Below are 20,429 nucleotides of genomic sequence, written 5' to 3'. Positions count from 1 at the left end.
TTTGTGAATTAAAAAAAATCTATATATTTTAATATTGTATTTCTTTATAATTATCACATTTAATGAGGAGTAACAACTGTCTCAGTTGGCTGCAGTGGGAGCACAGCCTCTATTCTCTGGTGGTATTGGCCAGTCTGTACATTGTAAAAGGTTTGTGTGTTTTCTGTTTTAGTACAAAAAAAAACCCAGACAGCAAGTATTGAATGCTCAGAACTTTATTAAAAGAAATGCAAAGCAGCTTCATCACGGAGTTGGTTCAGCTTGGTACTGAAGGTCATTCAGTCGCTTGGCACAGATGGATGCAAACGTTCTGGTACATAAAATGTCATTCCAGCCTTTCAAGCCTAAGGGTAAAAAATGAGAGAGAGGAATCAATGTATTTATATTATATTTCTCCTGCAGTAGGGAGAAGGTGACAATGCCTACCTCCATAGTTGGCGTTCACACAGTGCTCTGTATTGTCTGTGTGGTTGGGCTCTCTGGGATTCCACTTTGAAAAGTCACGTGGATTTGTACCATCGGTCCAAAACCATCCATTGTCCTGAACGAGGCAGAGGTAAAATGCATCAGCACAAACATTTGCCTCAGAAAAGCGTATACATGTTGCAACACACAAGGTATGAGAGGGTTCAGTTGGTTAGGGGTTAATAACCATCGCTATCTAGCGACCCCCCACTGGTCGATCAGGCACCCATGGATTATAAACTGGGGGGGCATTTGAATGTGCTGCTCGCACATTGGGTGCCAGTGATATTCAGTCCACTAAATAAGCGGCTTGTCTCAGCCACGCCTACAGGTGGTGAGAACACACTCACCTGGGATGTGTTAGCTAATCAGCCCAGGTGCTTAAAGCTGTGTTCCTCTCTACAGTATGGGGCCAAGACTGGTAGCAAACGCTGAGAGAGCAAGTCTGTTTTTGGAGTTTTTGTTTTGTCAGGACACTGAAGGCACAAATAGAAAATGCCACTGAAAAGCGGAGGAGCTGGTCAGCTGAAAAAGCTTGCCAGCTACCAGCAGTCAGCTGAAAAGCTGTCGCTGGATTTTGCTTTCTTATGTCCTTATTTTATTATGTTGATTTAGTTTATTGTTTTTGTGAGGGGAAGGGTGAAGGTGTTTGTTTTCGTGTTGACGTGGGTGCGTTCCCTCTCTCTATGTGTGCGTACTCCTGTCCACAGTGTGGGGCTGAGAGTTTTGGTTGTCTGTGCACAGAAGACGGAGAAAAGAAACAGCTGCTGAAAAGCGGCAGAGTTGTCACCTGAAAAGCTGCAGCTCGGTTTTGCTTTCTTTTGTTTTTGTTGTTTTAGTTTGTTGTTTTAATTTATTGTTTTTTTCCAAAACCCATGAGGGAGAAGGATGAAGCTCCTTATTTGATTTTGCATTGGTGTGGGTGTGCTCTCTCATCCTCCATTCAGCAAACTCGGATGTGTACTCGAAATTGCCACAAAACTCTCCCAGGGTTGTCACATGGCGTGTTTTTTTGTTCTTCAATGAATTAGTGGTTTTATGCATCAGATTTAACAACGCATGCAAACACAGGTGAGTAATTAAAGACAACAGAATCCAAGATGCATTTACCATATTCTAAACAAAATTATACAGAATCCTTCTGATAGTACCTTGTACAGGTCTGACATTCCGATCCAGTATTCGTTTTCAACACGGTCAAAAGCCAAATGGAGCTGTTGAAGAAACTGATGCTCATCTTCACTGTGCACTGAGGCCAGGTTTCCCCCAAGATTAATACAGTTTACCTGAGGGAGGGAGAGTGGGAAAGAAGATGAATTATTTATTTTGCCATTTAACATTTTACGAAGAAATTCAGATTACTGCTATTTTTACTGTTGGAAATTGTATAAAATGAGAAACTTATAAAAGATAAAAGATATCATTGTTATGACTTTGTACTTTTAAATATTTTCTAATTGAAAATAAAAGCTTATTGAAAGCCAGGAATAGCAAAGTTTCTGCCCCCCCTTAATCAGACATCTGAAGGGATGTAAAGGAACTCTGATCAACCTTGGTGATGACAACACAGAGGCTAACTGTGACCAATCAATTGTAATTAAATCCCACGAAGAAACAAAAACTTGGGGCCTTTTTGCTAAAAATTCTGTTGGATTTAAACAATCTTGAGATAATTTCCCAAGTTATCCTTGTGCTTGATTTATGAAAATAGCATAGTTTAAAAAAAAAAAAAGAAAAGTTGCTCATATTGTTTAATAGTGGTTTATTACCCACCAATCTCACCTGTGAGAAAAATCACACATAATATCAAACTCACTTGAACATGCTTTACCATTACCCATTCTTGCGAATGCAGCCAATAATAGCTATTTTCCTCAAGGCTGCATTTCAACATTTCTTGTGCTCTTCATGCATCTCCATATAACTAGCAAGTAATTAACTTACGTCTCGTATAAATTTTACGTAGAGATGCAATCATATCCACATCAAACTAGGATATTATAAATAACCACTTGGTCATGGTTTTCTGCATAAGGCACTATTTAAGATGCAATTTGATCGTAATACCAAATGGTTTTCATTTGGGTATTCTCTGGAGGCGCAACTATGTACATGCTGGTTTGGAGTCAATGCTGTGCAATAAAGCACAAACCCACAAGGGCCCTTATTTTCAATGCCCACTGTGAAGCTGATGGGTCTTCAGACACTTCTGTACGTATATAAAATACTTGGATTTACACACAAAAAATAGTATGGGCCAACGGGCGAAACACAATCTTTAATGGAAACAATATCTTTAAAAGTACCAGGAAGTGAACTAGTCCTTTAAGACGTTACCTCTGCATCGATCCAAGTCTTCTTATCAGAAAAGTGCCGGAAGCAGCGGCTATTGTGGTAAAACCAACCATCAGGGCAGGAACCCTGTAACAATTCTATCCCAACGCCGTGAGATTCTGAGGAGAACATACATACAATACAACACTCTTGGATTGCTGGTTGGTTTGTTTATCACTTCTCTCAGACACAAAACACACAATCATCTCTCACACAGTGTTACTGTGCCCACCCAAAAACACGGGTCTATCCTGGAAAAACTGTCAGGACTAACCAGCTCATAGGAACTACTAAGATTGGATTTTATTCCTGTTACAATAAATAACCAGGCACTCGTTAGAATCCTGGAAGGCTAGGTCAATTAGCAACTGAATTATGCATAGAAAAATAACTTTCTGTCCAATTATTGAATTCAGTTAAGCAAAGTAGAGAATATTAGAGCACTAGATCAATGTTGTTTTACATTTTGTGTCCAAAGCCTTCAGTATTTTTGTTAAATACTCTCTAACAATATCACATTCTTACACTCCCGCCTGGAAAGAACATGAATCAGGACTCACCCAAAACCATGCTAGAGAGAACAGCAACACCGAGGAATGTTGACAATGTGAAGGAAGCCATGCTAGCTCTTCAGCTACCAGGAGAGACAGATACATCCACATCATCCATAATGCAATGCATCAGTCAATAAACAGACACAAGATCAACGATACCTGAATGAAGGGGCTATTTTTAAAGCTCATCTTATGGTTTATATCGTATCAAAATGAGCCAAGAATAAGTGTTCCATTACCGTATGACAGCACAAGGTGAGGTGATTATGTGAGGAGTGTTCTTCCTTTGGTCTGGACTCAGCCGATTCTGGCCTTAAATATTTTAAGGCTGCCTGGGAAGATTGGATGAGATGGGTGGGGGCAAAAATCATCAAAAGGTATAGTTGTATGCCATATTCAAACCAGCTTCACAGCAACATCCACTGTTAGTCCAATAATAACATGCAGTGCCTGAGGGGATCTTCCTGAGTTTCAGGTATTCTGTGCAGATTTCTAAGAAATTGCCTACAGCACATTTGGAATACAAGAATGTCCTGGATTTTATTCGGAGATCAGTCTTAAAAGAATGGAACTTAAAAAAATTAAAAATAATCATAAAAAAAACTTTAAGGAATTCAGAGAATTAACTAAATTTAGTTCATAAATTGATGACTTGCCCTTATTTTCTATGGGGATTTTTCAATTCATTAAATAGAATATCAGTTAATTTTCCTACATTGAGTTTAACTGAAATGGAATTCATTCCTTGTAATGGTGGGGTCTTCATAACCTATTATTATTGATTTATTTGAAGATGTAAAATGACAAATGATGTAAATTGAACAATAAAAAATGATACACCATTACTGATATCATACGGCTAGTCATAGAACAATGTTGTCACAGCAACTACTGCATTTGTGGAGTGCAAATTTGTAAAAAATAAATGACATTTGTTTTATTAGTACAGGAAAACTGAACTTTTCTTAAAGATTATCACATTTTATTTTATTTTATTTTATTTGAAAAGGACACCAAATAAAGTATATATATATATATATATATATATATTGAGGGGGCGCCGTTTTACCTCATGCCCATCTTGCATTATAATAGGTCATGAAATCTGTTCAACTGACCTCAGGAGGGCAAGCCCCAATATTTTTACTGTTTGCCCCAGAATAACCTAACTCTCTATTAAAACACAGTCCCCTACATGAGCACACCTCTTTTGATGTGTCCCATCACACCACTGCCAAAGGCAAAAGCCATGCCCCTGTTTTGCAATGGAAAACAGACTAAATGAGCTGAAATGATACTACAACATCAAAAAAAAAAATTAACATGCCTATTATTTGTCAAGTCATGGACTTAGGATCACTTCAATAGCTTCACTGAAAAATGCTGGGAGGGCAAAGCTAGGAACTGATGCAGAAGCCCAGCCAGCAACTTGTGTAATAAAAGGAGCCTTCCAAAATGAGTCAGACCTCCAGTAGAGGACACTCCACAGCATAACTGAGTGACCATGCAGCGGAAAATTGAACTTTTTAAGGAAAATAATAATTGCTGTGGCAATTATTGACGATACACAGACTATACCTGGACTGACATACCTGGACTAACTGCCAGTACTTATTTCACTTAAATTCCCCTCTTTCATGCCACTCGTGTTAGCCTACATGTACCTCCATTCCAGCACTTATTGTAATTAGTTGTATCATCCTAATGTTGTAGCTCGTACTTCCCTCTAGTTTGACTTGGCATAGGTTCGGTTGAATAATGTTTACTGCATGAACTGGACTGTGTTCTTGGCTGTGAATAAATGTACAAAATGAGTATTGTACCTTAACAAACCTGTGTTTTGTAGTTGTTCCAATGACCTTGATATGCACTTTTGTACGTCACTTTGGATAAAAGCGTCTGCTAAATAAATGTAATGTAATGTAACGTAATGCATGCAACTATGCATTGAGCCAAAAAAATTCATGCAGTACCTTCTCCAGGAGAATTTGCATGATTCTCTTTCATATGCAGTTGGATGCATTAAATGCGGTTCATTTGTGAATTTAAAAAAAAACTTTAAAAAAAAAAAAGTTTGTGTGTTTTCTGTTTTAGTACAAAAACACCCAGACAGCAAGTATTGAATGGTCAGAACTTTATTAAAAGTAATGCAAAGCAGCTTCATCACTGAGCTGGTTGAGCTTGGTACTGACGGCCACATTGGTCATTCAGTCGCTTGGCACAGATGGACGCAAACGTTCTGGTACATGAGATGTCATTCCAGCCTTTCGAGCCTAAGGGTAAAAAATGAGAGAGAGGAATCAATGTATTTATATTATATTGCTCCTGCAGTAGGGAGAAGGTGACAATGCCTACCTCCATTGTTTAAGTCCACACAGCGCTCTGCATTTCCTTCGTTGTTGGGCTCTCTGGGATTCCACCTTGAAAAGTTACTTCGAGTTGAACCATCGGTCCAAAGCCATGCATATTTCTGAACGAGGCAGAGGTAAAATGTATCTGCACAAACATTTATCTCAGAAAAGCATATAAATGTTGCAACACACAAGGTATGAGAGGGTTCAGTTGGTTAGGGGTTAATATTCATTGCTATCTAGCGACCCCCCACTGGTCGATCAGGCACCCATGGATTATAAACTGGGGGGGCATTTGAATGTGCTGCTCACACATTGGGTGCCAGTGATATTCAGTCCACTAAATAAGCGGCTTGTCTCAGCCACGCCTACAGGTGGTGAGAACACACTCACCTGAGATGTGTTAGCTAATCAGCCCAGGTGCTTAAAGCTGTGTTCCTCTCTACAGTATGGGGCCAAGACTGGTAGCAAACGCTGAGAGAGCAAGTCTGTTTTTGGAGTTTTTGTTTGTCAGGACACTGAAGGCACAAATAGAAAATGCCACTGAAAAGCGGAGGAGCTGGTCAGCTGAAAAAGCTTGCCAGCTACCAGCAGTCAGCTGAAAAGCTGTCGCTGGATTTTGCTTTCTTATGTCCTTATTTTATTATGTTGATTTAGTTTATTGTTTTTGTGAGGGGAAGGGTGAAGGTGTTTGTTTTCGTGTTGACGTGGGTGCGTTCCCTCTCTCTATGTGTGCGTACTCCTGTCCACAGTGTGGGGCTGAGAGTTTTGGTTGTCTGTGCACAGAAGACGGAGAAAAGAAACAGCTGCTGAAAAGCGGCAGAGTTGGCACCTGAAAAGCTGCAGCTCGGTTTTGCTTTCTTTTGTTTTTGTTGTTTTAGTTTGTTGTTTTAATTTATTGTTTTTTCCAAAAACCCATGAGGGAGAAGGATGAAGCTCCTTATTTGATTTTGCATTGTTGTGGGTGTGCTCTCTCTCTCCATACAGCAAACTCCTATGCGCACCCGGAATTGACACAAAACTCCCCCAGGGTTGTCACATGGCGTGTGACAGTGGCAAAATTATATAATACGATTTTTTTCCAATGTATTAGTGGTTCAATACATCAGATTTAACAACACATGCAAACACAGCTGAGTTATGACAACAAAAGTCAAGATGTCTTTACCATATTCTAAACAGTGAGGATTCTACAAATTATGCAGATCCCTTCTGAGAGTACCTTGTACAGGTCTGACAGTCTGATCCAGTACGGGTCGTCTTCAGAATGGACAGAACTCGTATGGAGCTGTCGAAGAAACTGATGCTCATCTTCACTGTGCACTGAGGCCAGGTGTCCCCCAAGATCCACACAGTTTAGCTGAGAGAGGGAGAGAGGGAAAGAAGATAAATGTTAAAAAGTAAAATAAATAATTTCACGAAGAAATTTAGATTACTGCAATTTTTACTTTCGGAAATTGTGTAAAACGTGAAACTTATAAAAGTTAAGATAACATTGTTATGACTTTGTACTTTTAATTTTTTTTTTAATTGAAAAAAAAAAACCTTATTGAAAGCCAGGAATAGCAACATTTCTGTCCTCCCTTAATCAGACATCTGTAGGGATGTAACGGAACTCTGATCAACCTTGGTGATGACAACATAGAGTCTAACTGTGACCAATCAATTGTAATTAAATCCCACGAAGAAACAAAAGCCCGGGGCCTTTTTGATAAAAATTCTGTTGGATTTAAAAGTAATCTTAAGATAATTTCCCAAGTTATTCTTGTGCTTGATTTATGAAAATGGCATAGTTTAAAAAAAGTTGCTCATGTTGGTTTGTAGTGGTTTATTATCCACCTTACCCACCTGTAACAAGAATCTCACATAATATCAAACTCACTTGAACATGCTTTACCATTACCCGTTCTTGCGAATTCAGCCAATAATAGCCATTTTGCTCAAGGCTGCATTTCAGGATTTTGTGTGCTCTTCATGCCTGATATTGATTATTGGGTAAATGCCATGCTTAAAGCGCAAACACAGCCCACTTTGAGGATTTGTACACAGCCCTTCAACATGTAGCATCTCCATATAATTAGAAAGTAATTAACTTACGTCTAGTATACATTTTACATAAAGATGCAATCATATCCACATCAAACTGGCATATTATAAATTACTACTTAGTCATGGTTTTCTGCATAAGGCACTATTTAAGATGCAATTTGATCGTAATACCAAATGGTTTTCATTTGGGTATTCTCTGGAGGCACAACTATGTACATGCTGGTTTGGAGTCAATGCTGTGCAATAAAGCACAAACCCACAAGGGCCCTTATTTTCAATGCCCACTGTGAAGCTGATGGGTCTTCAGACACTTCTGTATGTATCTAAAATACCTGGCTTTACGCACAAAAAATTGCCTGAACCAACGGGCGAAACACAATCTTTAATGGAAACAATATCTTTAAAAGTACCAGGAAGTGAACTAGTCCTTTAAGACGTTACCTCTGCATCGATCCAAAACTTCTTATCAGAAACGTGCCGGAAGCAGCGGCAATTGTGATAAAAACCAACCATCAGGGCAGGAACCCTGAAACAATTCTATCCCAGTGCCGTGAGATGCTGAGGAGAACATACAATAAAACTCTCTTGGATTGCTGGTTGGTTTGTTTATCACATCTCTCAGACATAAAACACACAATCTTCTCTCACACAGTGTTACTGTGCCTGCCCAAAACCACGGGTCTATCCTGGAAAAACTGTCAGGTCCAACCAGCTCAAAGGAACTACTAAGATTGGATTGTATTCCTGTTACAATAAATAACCAAGCACTCAAGACGTTAGATTCCTGGAAGGCTAGGTCAATTAGCAACTGAATTACACATTGAAAAAGAGCTTTCTGTCCAATTATTGAATTCAGTTAAGCAAAGTAGAGAATATTAGAGCACTAGATCAATGTTGTTTTACATTTTGTGTCCAAAGCCTTCAGTATTTTTGTTAAATACTCTCTATCAATATCACATTCTTACACTCCCGCCTGGAAAGAACACGAATCAGGACTCACCCAAAGCCATGCTAGAGAGAACAGCAACACCGAGGAGTGTTGACAATGTGAAGGAAGCCATGCTGGCTCTTCAGCTACCAGGAGAGACAGATACATCCACATCATCCATAATGCAATGCATCGGTCAATAAACAGACACAAGATCAACGGTTCCTGAATGAAGGGGCTATTTTTAAAGCTCATATTATGGTTTATATTGTATCAAAATGAGCCAAGAATAAGTGTTCCATTACCGTATGACAGCACAAGGTGAGGTGATTATGTGAGGAGTGTTCTTTGTTTGGTCTGGACTCAGCCGATTCTGGCCTTAAATATTTTAAGGCTGACTGGGAAGATTGGGTGAGATGGGTGGGGGAATAACCATCATGAGTATAGTAGTATGTCATATTCAAACCAGCTTCACAGCAACATCCACTGTTAGTCCAATAATAACGTGCAGGGCCGGAGTGTCAGGGTGCGTGGGGGGTTAGGACCCAAACGCAGAGTGAGGGGAAAAAACTCAAAACTCCAAACGGTAATAGAAACAAAGACTTTACTTAAAACAGGACAAAAGGGAACAAAAGGCCTCGCAGGGCAACTCTTCAAAAAAACACAAAGTAAATCTACAAAAACTCTGCAAACAAAGAAAATCCAAAAAATCCAAGAATGCACGGAAGAACAAAAACACACAGGGCAGAACCATGACCGGAAGCACACACAAAAACACAACCAAGGATCCAGCACCTGAGTCCGGGAGTGGGGGAACTTAAATAGACAAGACACTGACGAGACACAGCAGGGCACAATGCACAATCAGGCCACAGAGAGGGAAGGGAAAACGAGACAACCAAAAAACAATAATTGAACAATTGAAAACAATAATACAATCAAACAGGGGGAGCAGGACACAAAACTGAAGTACCGCCATCTGGCGGCCCAACAAGGAAAGACAGACCAGAACACAGAACCATGACACGGAGGGTATCTTCCTGAGTTTCAGGTATTGAGTTTAAGATAGATTTCCAAGAAATTGCCTACAGCACATTTGGAATACAAGAATGTCCTGGATTTTATTTGCAAATCAGTCTTAAAAGAATGGAACATAAAAACATTATTTAAAAAACTTAAAGGAATTTGGAGAATGAATTAAATTTAGTTCATAAATTGATGACATGCCTTTATATTCTATGGAGATTTTTCAATTCCTTAAATAGAATATCAGTTAATTTACTGAATTGAGTATAACTAAAATGGAATTCATTCCTTGTAATGGTGGGGTCTCCATAACCTATTCTGATTGATTTATTTGAAGATGTAAAATGACAAATGATGTAAATTGAACAATTAATAAATGATACACCATTACTGATATAATAAGGCTAGTCATAGAACAATGTTGTCACAGCAACTACTGCATTTGTGGACTCAGGAATTAATTCACTTTGCTGTTAGAATCTGTCACACCATTTTCTTATTCCATGTTTTAATTATAGTATTCTGCTAGTTATTGCCAATGTCCCTGGATAAATACTGTTTGCCCCAGAATAAATTAAATCTCTTTTAAAACACGGTCCCCTACATGAGCACACCTCTTCTGATGTGTCCCATCACACCACTGCCAAAGGCAAAAGCCATGCCCCTGTTTTGCAATGGAAAACAGACTAAATGAGCTGAAATGATACTACAACATCAACACCAATAAAAAAGTAACATGCCTATTATTTGTCAAGTCATGGACTTAGGATCACTTCAACAGCTTCACTGAACAATGCTGGGAGGGCACAGCTAGGAACTGATGCAGAAGCCCAGCCAGCAACTTGTGTAATAAAAGGAGCCTTCCAAAATGAGTCAGACCTCCAGTAGAGGACACTCCACAGCATAACTGAGTGACCATGCAGCTGAAAATGGAACCTTTAAAGGAAAATAATAATTGCTGTGGCAATTATTGACTATACACAGACTATACCTGGACTGACATAACTGGACTAACTCCCAGTACTCATTTCACTTAAATTCCCCTCTTTCATGCCACTCATGTTACATATACCTCCATTCCAGCACTTATTGTAATTAGTTTTATCATCCTAACGTTGGAGCTTGTACTTCCACCTAGTTTGACTTGGCATGGGTTTGGTCGAATAATGTTCACTGCGTGAATTGAACTGTGTTCTCGGCTACGAAAAAATGTACGAAATGAATATTGTACCTTATCGAACCTGTGTTTTGTAGTTGTTCCAATGACCTTGATATGCACTTTTGTACGTCACTTCGTATAAAAGCGTCTGCTAAATAAATGTAATGTAATGTAATGCATGCAACTATGCATTGAGTCAAAAAATTCATACAGTACCGTCTTCAGGAGGATTTGCATGATTTGTCTTTTATATGCAGTTGGGTGCATTAAATGCAGTTCATTTGTGAATTAAAAAAAACCTATATATTTTAATATTGTATTCCTTTATAATTATCACATTTAATGAGGAGTAACAACTGTCTCAGTTGGCTGCAGTGGGAGCACAGCCTCTATTCTCTGGTGGTATTGGCCAGTCTGTACATTGTAAAAGGTTTGTGTGTTTTCTGTTTTAGTACAAAAAAAAACCCAGACAGCAAGTATTGAATGCTCAGAACTTTATTAAAAAAACTGCAAAGCAGCTTTATCCCGCATATGGTCCAGCTTGGTACTGAAGGCCACATTGGTCATTCAGTCGCTTGGCACAGATGGATGCAAACGTTCTGGTACATGAGTTGTCATTCCAGCCTTTCGAGCCTAAGGGTAAAAAATGAGAGAGAGGAATCAATGTATTTATATTATATTTCTCCTGCAGTAGGGAGAAGGTGACAATGCCTACCTCCATAGTTGGCGTTCACACAGTGCTCTACATTGTCTGTGTGGTTGGGCTCTCTGGGACTCCACTTTGAAAAGTCACGTGGATTTGTACCATCGGTCCAAAACCATCCATTGTCCTGAACGAGGCAGAGGTAAAATGCATCAGCACAAACATTTGCCTCAGAAAAGCGTATACATGTTGCAACACACAAGGTATGAGAGGGTTCAGTTGGTTAGGGGTTAATATTCATCGCTATCTAGCGACCCCCCACTGGTCGATCAGGCACCCATGGATTATAAACTGGGGGGGAATTTGAATGTGCTGCTCGCACATTGGGTGCCAGTGATATTCAGTCCACTAAATAAGCGGCTTGTCTCAGCCACGCCTACAGGTGGTGAGAACACACTCACCTGGGATGTGTTAGCTAATCAGCCCAGGTGCTTAAAGCTGTGTTCCTCTCTACAGTATGGGGCCAAGACTGGTAGCAAACGCTGAGAGAGCAAGTTTGTTTTTGGAGTTTTTGTTTGTCAGGACACTGAAGGCACAAATAGAAAATGCCACTGAAAAGCGGAGGAGCTGGTCAGCTGAAAAAGCTTGCCAGCTACCAGCAGTCAGCTGAAAAGCTGTCGCTGGATTTTGCTTTCTTATGTCCTTATTTTATTATGTTGATTTAGTTTATTGTTTTTGTGAGGGGAAGGGTGAAGGTGTTTGTTTTCGTGTTGACGTGGGTGCGTTCCCTCTCTCTATGTGTGCGTACTCCTGTCCACAGTGTGGGGCTGAGAGTTTTGGTTGTCTGTGCACAGAAGACGGAGAAAAGAAACAGCTGCTGAAAAGCGGCAGAGTTGGCACCTGAAAAGCTGCAGCTCGGTTTTGCTTTCTTTTGTTTTTGTTGTTTTAGTTTGTTGTTTTAATTTATTGTTTTTTTCCAAAACCCATGAGGGAGAAGGATGAAGCTCCTTATTTGATTTTGCATTGGTGTGGGTGTGCTCTCTCATCCCCCATTCAGCAAACTCGGATGTGTACTCGAAATTGCCACAAAACTCTCCCAGGGTTGTCACATGGCGTGTTCTTTTTGTTCTTCAATGAATTCGTGGTTTTATGCATCAGATTTAACAACGCATGCAAACACAGGTGAGTAATTAAAGACAACAGAATCCAAGATGCATTTACGATATTCTAAACAAAATTATGCAGAATCCTTCTGATAGTACCTTGTACAGGTCTGACATTCCGATCCAGTATTCGTTTTCAACACGGTCAAAAGCCAAATGGAGCTGTTGAAGAAACTGATGCTCATCTTCACTGTGCACTGAGGCCAGGTTTCCCCCAAGATTAATACAGTTTACCTGAGGGAGGGAGAGTGGGAAAGAAGATTAATTATTTATTTTGCCATTTAACATTTTGCGAAGAAATTCAGATTACTGCTATTTTTACTGTTGGAAATTGTATAAAATGAGAAACTTATAAAAGATAAAAGATATCATTGTTATGACTTTGTACTTTTAAATATTTTCTAATTGAAAATAAAAGCTTATTGAAAGCCAGGAATAGCAAAGTTTCTGCCCCCCCTTAATCAGACATCTGAAGGGATGTAAAGGAACTCTGATCAACCTTGGTGATGACAACACAGAGGCTAACTGTAACCAATCAATTGTAATTAAATCCCACGAAGAAACAAAAACCTGGGGCCTTTTTGCTAAAAATTCTGTTGGATTTAAACAATCTTGAGATCATTTCCCAAGTTATCCTTGTGCTTGATTTATGAAAATAGCATAGTTTAAAAAAAAGAAAAGTTGCTCATATTGTTTAATAGTGGTTTATTACCCACCAATCTCACCTGTGAGAAAAATCACACATAATATCAAACTCACTTGAACATGCTTTACCATTACCCATTCTTGCGAATGCAGCCAATAATAGCTATTTTCCTCAAGGCTGCATTTCAACATTTCTTGTGCTCTTCATGCATCTCCATATAACTAGCAAGTAATTAACTTACGTCTCGTATAAATTTTACGTAAAGATGCAATCATATCCACATCAAACTAGGATATTATAAATAACCACTTGGTCATGGTTTTCTGCATAAGGCACTATTTAAGATGCAATTTGATCGTAATACCAAATGGTTTTCATTTGGGTATTCTCTGGAGGCGCAACTATGTACATGCTGGTTTGGAGTCAATGCTGTGCAATAAAGCACAAACCCACAAGGGCCCTTATTTTCAATGCCCACTGTGAAGGTGATGGGTCTTCAGACACTTCTGTACGTATATAAAATACCTGGATTTACACACAAAAAATAGTCTGGGCCAACGGGCGAAACACACTCTTCAATGGAAACAATATCTTTAAAAGTACCAGGAAGTGAACTAGTCCTTTAAGATGTTACCTCTGCATCGATCCAAGTCTTCTTATCAGAAAAGTGCCGGAAGCAGCGGCTATTGTGGTAAAACCAACCATCAGGGCAGGAACCCTGTAACAATTCTATCCCAACGCCGTGAGATTCTGAGGAGAACATACATACAATACAACACTCTTGGATTGCTGGTTGGTTTGTTTATCACTTCTCTCAGACACAAAACACACAATCATCTCTCACACAGTGTTACTGTGCCTGCCCAAAAACACGGGTCTATCTTGGAAAAACTGTCAGGACTAACCAGCTCATAGGAACTACTAAGATTGGATTTTATTCCTGTTACAATAAATAACCAGGCACTCATTAGATTCCTGGAAGGCTAGGTCAATTAGCAACTGAATTATGCATAGAAAAATAACTTTCTGTCCAATTATTGAATTCAGTTAAGCAAAGTAGAGAATATTAGAGCACTAGATCAATGTTGTTTTAGGCTATATTTTGTGTCCAAAGCCTTCTGTATTTCTGTTAAATACTCTCTAACAATATCACATTCTTACACTCCCGCCTGGAAAGAACATGAATCAGGACTCACCCAAAGCCATGCTTGAGAGAACAGCAACACCGAGGAATGTTGACAATGTGAAGGAAGCCATGCTGGCTCTTCAGCTACCAGGAGAGACAGATACATCCACATCATCCATAATGCAATGCATCAGTCAATAAACAGACACAAGATCAATGATACCTGAATGAAGGGGCTATTTTTAAAGCTAATCTTATGGTTTATACCGTATCAAAATAAGCCAAGAATAAGTGTTCCATTACCGTATGACAGCACAAGGTGAGGTGATTTTGTGAGGAGTGTTCTTCCTTTGGTCTGGACTCAGCCGATTCTGGCCTTAAATATTTTAAGGCTGCCTGGGAAGATTGGGTGAGATGGGTGGGGGCAAAAATCATCAAAAGGTATAGTTGTATGCCATATTCAAACCAGCTTCACAGCAACATCCACTGTTAGTCCAATAATAACATGCAGTGCCTGAGGGGATCTTCCTGAGTTTCAGGTATTCTGTGCAGATTTCTAAGAAATTGCCTACAGCACATTTGGAATACAAGAATGTCCTGGATTTTATTCGGAGATCAGTCTTAAAAGAATGGAACTTAAAAAAATTAAAAATAATCATAAAAAAAACTTTAAGGAATTCAGAGAATTAACTAAATTGAGTTCATAAATTGATGACTTGCCCTTATTTTCTATGGGGATTTTTCAATTCATTAAATAGAATATCAGCTAATTTTCCTATATTGAGTTTAACTGAAATGAAATTCATTCCTTGTAATGGTGGGGTCTTCATAACCTATTATGATTGATTTATTTGAAGATGTAAAATGACAAATGATGTAAATTGAAATATAAAAAATGATACACCATTACTGATATCATATGGCTAGTCATAGAACAATGTTGTCACAGCAACTACTGCATTTGTGGAGTGCAAATTTGTAAAAAAATAAATGACATTTGTTTTATTAGTACAGGAAAACTGAACTTTTCTTAAAGATTATCACATTTTATTTTATTTTATTTTATTTGAAAAGGACACCAAAGAAAAGTATATATATATATATATATATATATTGAGGGGGCGCCGTTTTACCTCATGCCCATCTTGCATTATAATAGGTCATGAAATCTGTTCAACTGACCTCAGGAGGGCAAGCCCCAATATTTTTACTGTTTGCCCCAGAATAACCTAACTCTCTATTAAAACACAGTCCCCTGCATGAGCACGCCTATTCTGATGTGTCCCATGACACCACTGCCAAAGGCAAAAGCCATGCCCTTGTTTTGCAATGAAAACAGACTAAATGAGTTGAAATGATACTACAGCATCAACACCAAAAAAAGAAATTAACATGCCTGTTATTTGTCAAGTCATGGACTTAGGATCACTTCAATAGCTTCAATGAACAATGCTGGGAGGGCAAAGCTAGGAACTGATGCAGAAGCCCAGCCAGCAACTTGTGTAATAAAAGGAGCCTTCCAAAATGAGTCAGACCTCCAGTAGTGGACACTCCACAGCATAACTGAGTGACCATGCAGCGGAAAATTGAACTTTTAAGGGAAAATAATAATTGCTGTAGCAATTATTGACTATACACAGACTATACCTGGACTGACATACCTGGACTAACTGCCAGCACTTATTTCACTTAAATTCCCCTCTTTCATGCCACTCGTGTTACATGTACCTCCATTCCAGCACTTATTGTAATTAGTATTATCATCCTAATGTTGTAGCTCGTACTTCCCTCTAGTTTGACTTGGCATAGGTTCGGTTGAATAATGTTTACTGCATGAACTGGACTGTGTTCTTGGCTGTGAATAAATGTACAAAATGAGTATTGTACCTTATCAAACCTGTGTTTTGTAGTTGTTCCAATGACCTTGATAAGCACTTGTGTACGTCACTTTGAATAATGTAATGTAATGTAATGCATGCAACTATGCATTGTGTCGCTAAATTCATACAGTACCTTCTTCAGGAGGATTTACATGATTTGTCTTTCATATGCAGTTGGATGCATTAAATGCGGTCCATTTGTGAATAAAAAAGCCAATATATTTTTATAACTAGCATGTAATTAACTTACGTCTAGTGTAAATTTCACGTAGAGATGCAATCATATCCACATCAAACTAGGATATTATAAATAACTACTTAGTCATGGTTTTCTGCATAAGCCCCTATTTAAGATGCAATCTGATCGTAATACCAAATGGTTTTCATTTGGATAAGCTCTGGAGGCACAACCACTGCATTTGTGGAGTCAGCAATTCATTCACTTTGCTGTTAGAATCTGTCGCACCATTTTCTTATTCCATGTTTTAATTATTGCATTCTGCTAGTCACTGAAATTGATTAAAACACATTTGTTAGTTTATTTTCGGTGATAGAAAGTCACATACGGTGGTTTAGGGTTTCATTGACGCAGTTGCCTCTACGGCGGAAGATCTGCCGGCCAGTGGGAAATACTTGCATGGTTCTGACAGGGGGCAGCAGAGTGTAATTTTCCCCATGAGGGCAGCTTCCATCATTCCGCATTGATAAATTGTAGGTGACGTCACGCCGCGTTGCATTTCGAGGTGACTCGCCATTTTTAAAGGAACTTTGCTCTGTGATTTGGAGATACCATTCGTATTTGGGGAGAAATAGCTAATATTGGGCTGGTATCAACTGGCATACTTTAAGATAGAGGTCAACGTAGCCGCCATTCAAATATTTGTAAGGATCCGGTAACTCTCTTGTCATATAATAGCAGTTTGCCCTGTAAAACCCGGGTTAAACCCTAATAGGGAGGTCCAACCCGATTTGGCGATTTTTCAGAAAACATATTTCGACAGCTTATTTTTCATCTATAATGGCATAAATACTACATTAGCCTACAATCAACAATCAACAACAACATATAACTCGTTAACTTGCCAGAAAACAACGGCTGTTTGCTTTAATACGATTTAAAACTTACCTCCCTCCTTCCAGGAGCTAATCACTGTAGTTGGAGCGATACGCATCATCGCACACTCGTACCAGTTTGAGAACTCGGAATCGAAAAGGCACATCTCCTTGTTAAATGGTCTGTTAAAATGAGCCCAGATGCCGATTTTGCTTAATGTTTGTGTGTGGAACACCCATTGTGATTAGGCTACACAGCGGACTAAACATTTGTTTAAAAACGGCAATACAGGTCCTTTTCAGAACCAGAAGGTTCACAGAAGCACCCAGACAGTAAAGCATAGCCTACCATACATTACCAAGGGTACTTTGAGAGAGAAATCAGTTGGAAGATTTCATCAGTGCTCGCAGTAGTGGCGTGCTAACGCTTCTACAGCAGCTGCGGAGATAGGATATTTGACTTTAAACGAACACAGCGATTGACTTTTTTTTTCCCACCTAAGAGAGGTGATTGGTCAAAAACTTTAATCCAGCAACGCCGAAGAGGACACTGATAAGGAATGCACTTGTAGCCTACAAATCATTGCACATTAATTTAAATTACAATTTAGGAGATTCGAGTTGAAAGATATTTGTGTGGACAGTAAAACACGTGCACTTGTCTCTTATTTATAGATCATGACACGCATTTGTCAATAATGTTGACACTGATCTCTCCATTATCTAGTGTTAAAGTAGGCGATTTGCTATCCGATTGTAGGGGAGACTGGGGTCGGTTGTGCCCTACAGTCTTTTACGTGATTGCTAAGAGACCGCGTGCTCAAGAATGACAGCGTTTTCAAATTGACAATACTGTCTATTAACTTTCGGTGATGATTTAACTGAATCGCTAACATGTTAGGCACATTTTGACTTCAAAAAGATAAGCAATTTATTGCCGTTTTAAAATCATTACACACGTTGAATACAAAATCTAGCAACTAATTTTAATTCAAAATATCGTGGTGTCAAGTTTCACTTTGCTGTTGTTCGCTTGTTGTTGGCGTCTCTTGTCTGCACATTTTTTACAGTCTCTGGTCTGCACACATTGCCGGTCTCTCTCAAAGATGCCTCGAAAAAAAACAATTTTCTACAAATCAATATATTAAAAAATAATAATAATTGTTCATTTCAATACTTCAGTAATTTTAATAATAGTTTATTTCCTCTATTCGATAAACGAGAAACTAGATGCTGACAGGAGAGACATGACTGCGAGAAATCTATCTTGAATAAATTAAAAATTAAAAACAATTTTACTGTGTAGCCTACTTATTGCAGACATAGGTGAGAGTCGGTATAAATGTAACCGTTTTATCATTTACTCAGTTGTCAATATCCGTTTCAATTACGTTTATGACTTAATCGAGTCGGGTTAGTTATGCTGGATTTAGGCTACTGTAAAATAATGTACATCGAAACTTCCAAGTATCTTAGCTACTGTTGTAAGGTGTCAATTGTACTGACCTGTGACTGAAGATATGTTTATTGTTCGACAGCATTGCAAAAGCAGGCATTTATCTAATTGATAACGGACCATTTCCTTTTGAACAAGATTAGGCCATCTTGCATGAAATATAGGCTATGAAAAGTTAAATTAATTTGACCATATTTATGCATTGAAAACAAACACAAAACCAAACAGCAAAAGCAAATAGCATACTATACAGACAAATGTGGTGTGTTCTTATTATAATAATGAATGAATGTGACCAGGTGGCTGTTTGATTTTCATAAATCATTTGGTAGCAGACTGAATTGCGCGTTTACAATCCTACAATGGCAGCTGTAGCAGCAACGTGCAAAAAGTTATTTACCGTGTTGCATGTATGATGCGTTACATTTATAGCGACTGTCCCCTACATCCTAAGTGAAACTAACATGGATGACATCAGCCTACAGACTCAAAACTGATTTTAAGTTTCACAGTCTGACCACAAAGTTCTGTGAATAACTGTTTATGAACGTAAATTTCACTCAAATAAAGTCAAAAAATGTTATGGGTAGCAAGAATAGGCTGTTCCTATTTACAGCGCGTTATTAAAATGTATTTTCCGTAAGAGAAGAGCAGTGGTAATTTGACCGCAAGCCGCTGTTTGTTCGTGAGTCCCGCGGTCAAAGTCAGATATGGATTTAAGTGCTCACATTTGCCATCTGGTAGTGGTTCTTTGAAAATCAAGTAGCCTAGTTCCTGTGGAAAAACAACTTTCACAATTTAAATGTTGTGGCACGTGGCTAATGTGTACAACATTTCTCATCATTATGGAATTTCTGCATGTTGAAAATAATTATTCGCTCTCCTACATTAGTGTACAATTTGATGTACTATTGGACTGGTATTTTCGAAGACCTGCTGTCCCTGTTCACATCTGTTCAAATCCATTCTTAGTCTTCAGATTCACTGAGAAAGACTATTTAACTGGTCTCCAATTTTTTTGATAATGGGTTATGATATCACTTTTGATTGTATTTTCCCTCTTTAAATCTGATGACAGCGATCTATTTCTAAGTTGCCTTATAGAAACGTTGACTACCACTACACGTTTTTGAAAGTTTAGTACAAATTAGTTTAAACCTGTAATTGTGTGTGAATGGGTGAAGACACCTACATCTCATATTGGCAGGCAATCTTAAAGAGTTAGACAGAGCCTGCCATTACATGGTTGGGGTGAATAACATTTCAGTCGACTCAATACAGGGAATTAATTGAAATTCCAGTTAATTAAATGAACAATTACCACATAATATAAGCACCATATTTCATTTTATGAACTGAATTTATTTAATTCCCTGAATTCCTTAGAAACAGTTTTTAGAGATCACTTTGTTAAGATGAATTTGTAATTTAAATCCAGTACAATCTTGAATTCCATCTTTTGACACTTGAATGCAAATCAGCTCAGACTGCCTGTAACTCTCCTGACACCCTCAGGTCCTAAATTTTCTTATTTTATGAACAGCGGATCTGGCTGTGTGGCTGGTTTGAATAAGATGCATATCTGTAGTCACTGAT

At 38.6% G+C, this 20,429-nt stretch overlaps 2 protein-coding genes across 2 annotated transcripts; both read right to left on the bottom strand.

Annotated features, from left to right (window-relative positions):
• Nucleotides 1–204: 204 nt before the first annotated feature.
• On the bottom strand, nucleotides 205–3,680 carry LOC118232749 (lactose-binding lectin l-2-like). The gene is made up of 6 exons (XM_035427818.1): nucleotides 3,593–3,680; nucleotides 3,360–3,433; nucleotides 2,803–2,918; nucleotides 1,617–1,751; nucleotides 427–541; nucleotides 205–344 (listed from the first exon to the last, which is right to left on the bottom strand). The coding sequence occupies exons 2-6, from the start codon at nucleotides 3,418–3,420 to the stop codon at nucleotides 244–246; spliced, it is 528 nt and encodes a 175-aa protein (XP_035283709.1). The 5' UTR covers nucleotides 3,421–3,433; nucleotides 3,593–3,680; the 3' UTR covers nucleotides 205–243.
• Nucleotides 3,681–5,488: 1,808 nt separating this feature from the next.
• On the bottom strand, nucleotides 5,489–17,842 carry LOC118233577 (C-type mannose receptor 2-like). Its single transcript, XM_035429336.1, has 12 exons — nucleotides 17,451–17,842; nucleotides 14,748–14,840; nucleotides 14,515–14,588; nucleotides 13,953–14,068; nucleotides 12,772–12,906; nucleotides 11,582–11,696; nucleotides 11,389–11,499; nucleotides 8,987–9,010; nucleotides 8,754–8,827; nucleotides 6,927–7,064; nucleotides 5,709–5,823; nucleotides 5,489–5,626 (listed from the first exon to the last, which is right to left on the bottom strand). The coding sequence occupies exons 3-12, from the start codon at nucleotides 14,573–14,575 to the stop codon at nucleotides 5,517–5,519; spliced, it is 999 nt and encodes a 332-aa protein (XP_035285227.1). The 5' UTR covers nucleotides 14,576–14,588; nucleotides 14,748–14,840; nucleotides 17,451–17,842; the 3' UTR covers nucleotides 5,489–5,516.
• Between the last annotated feature and the right edge of the window lie 2,587 nt (nucleotides 17,843–20,429).

The sequence above is a fragment of the Anguilla anguilla genome, chromosome 8 (genome assembly GCF_013347855.1).
Source record: "Anguilla anguilla isolate fAngAng1 chromosome 8, fAngAng1.pri, whole genome shotgun sequence".
In the NCBI taxonomy this organism is placed as follows: Eukaryota; Metazoa; Chordata; class Actinopteri; order Anguilliformes; family Anguillidae; genus Anguilla; species Anguilla anguilla.
This window is presented reverse-complemented; position numbering and strand designations above follow the sequence as displayed.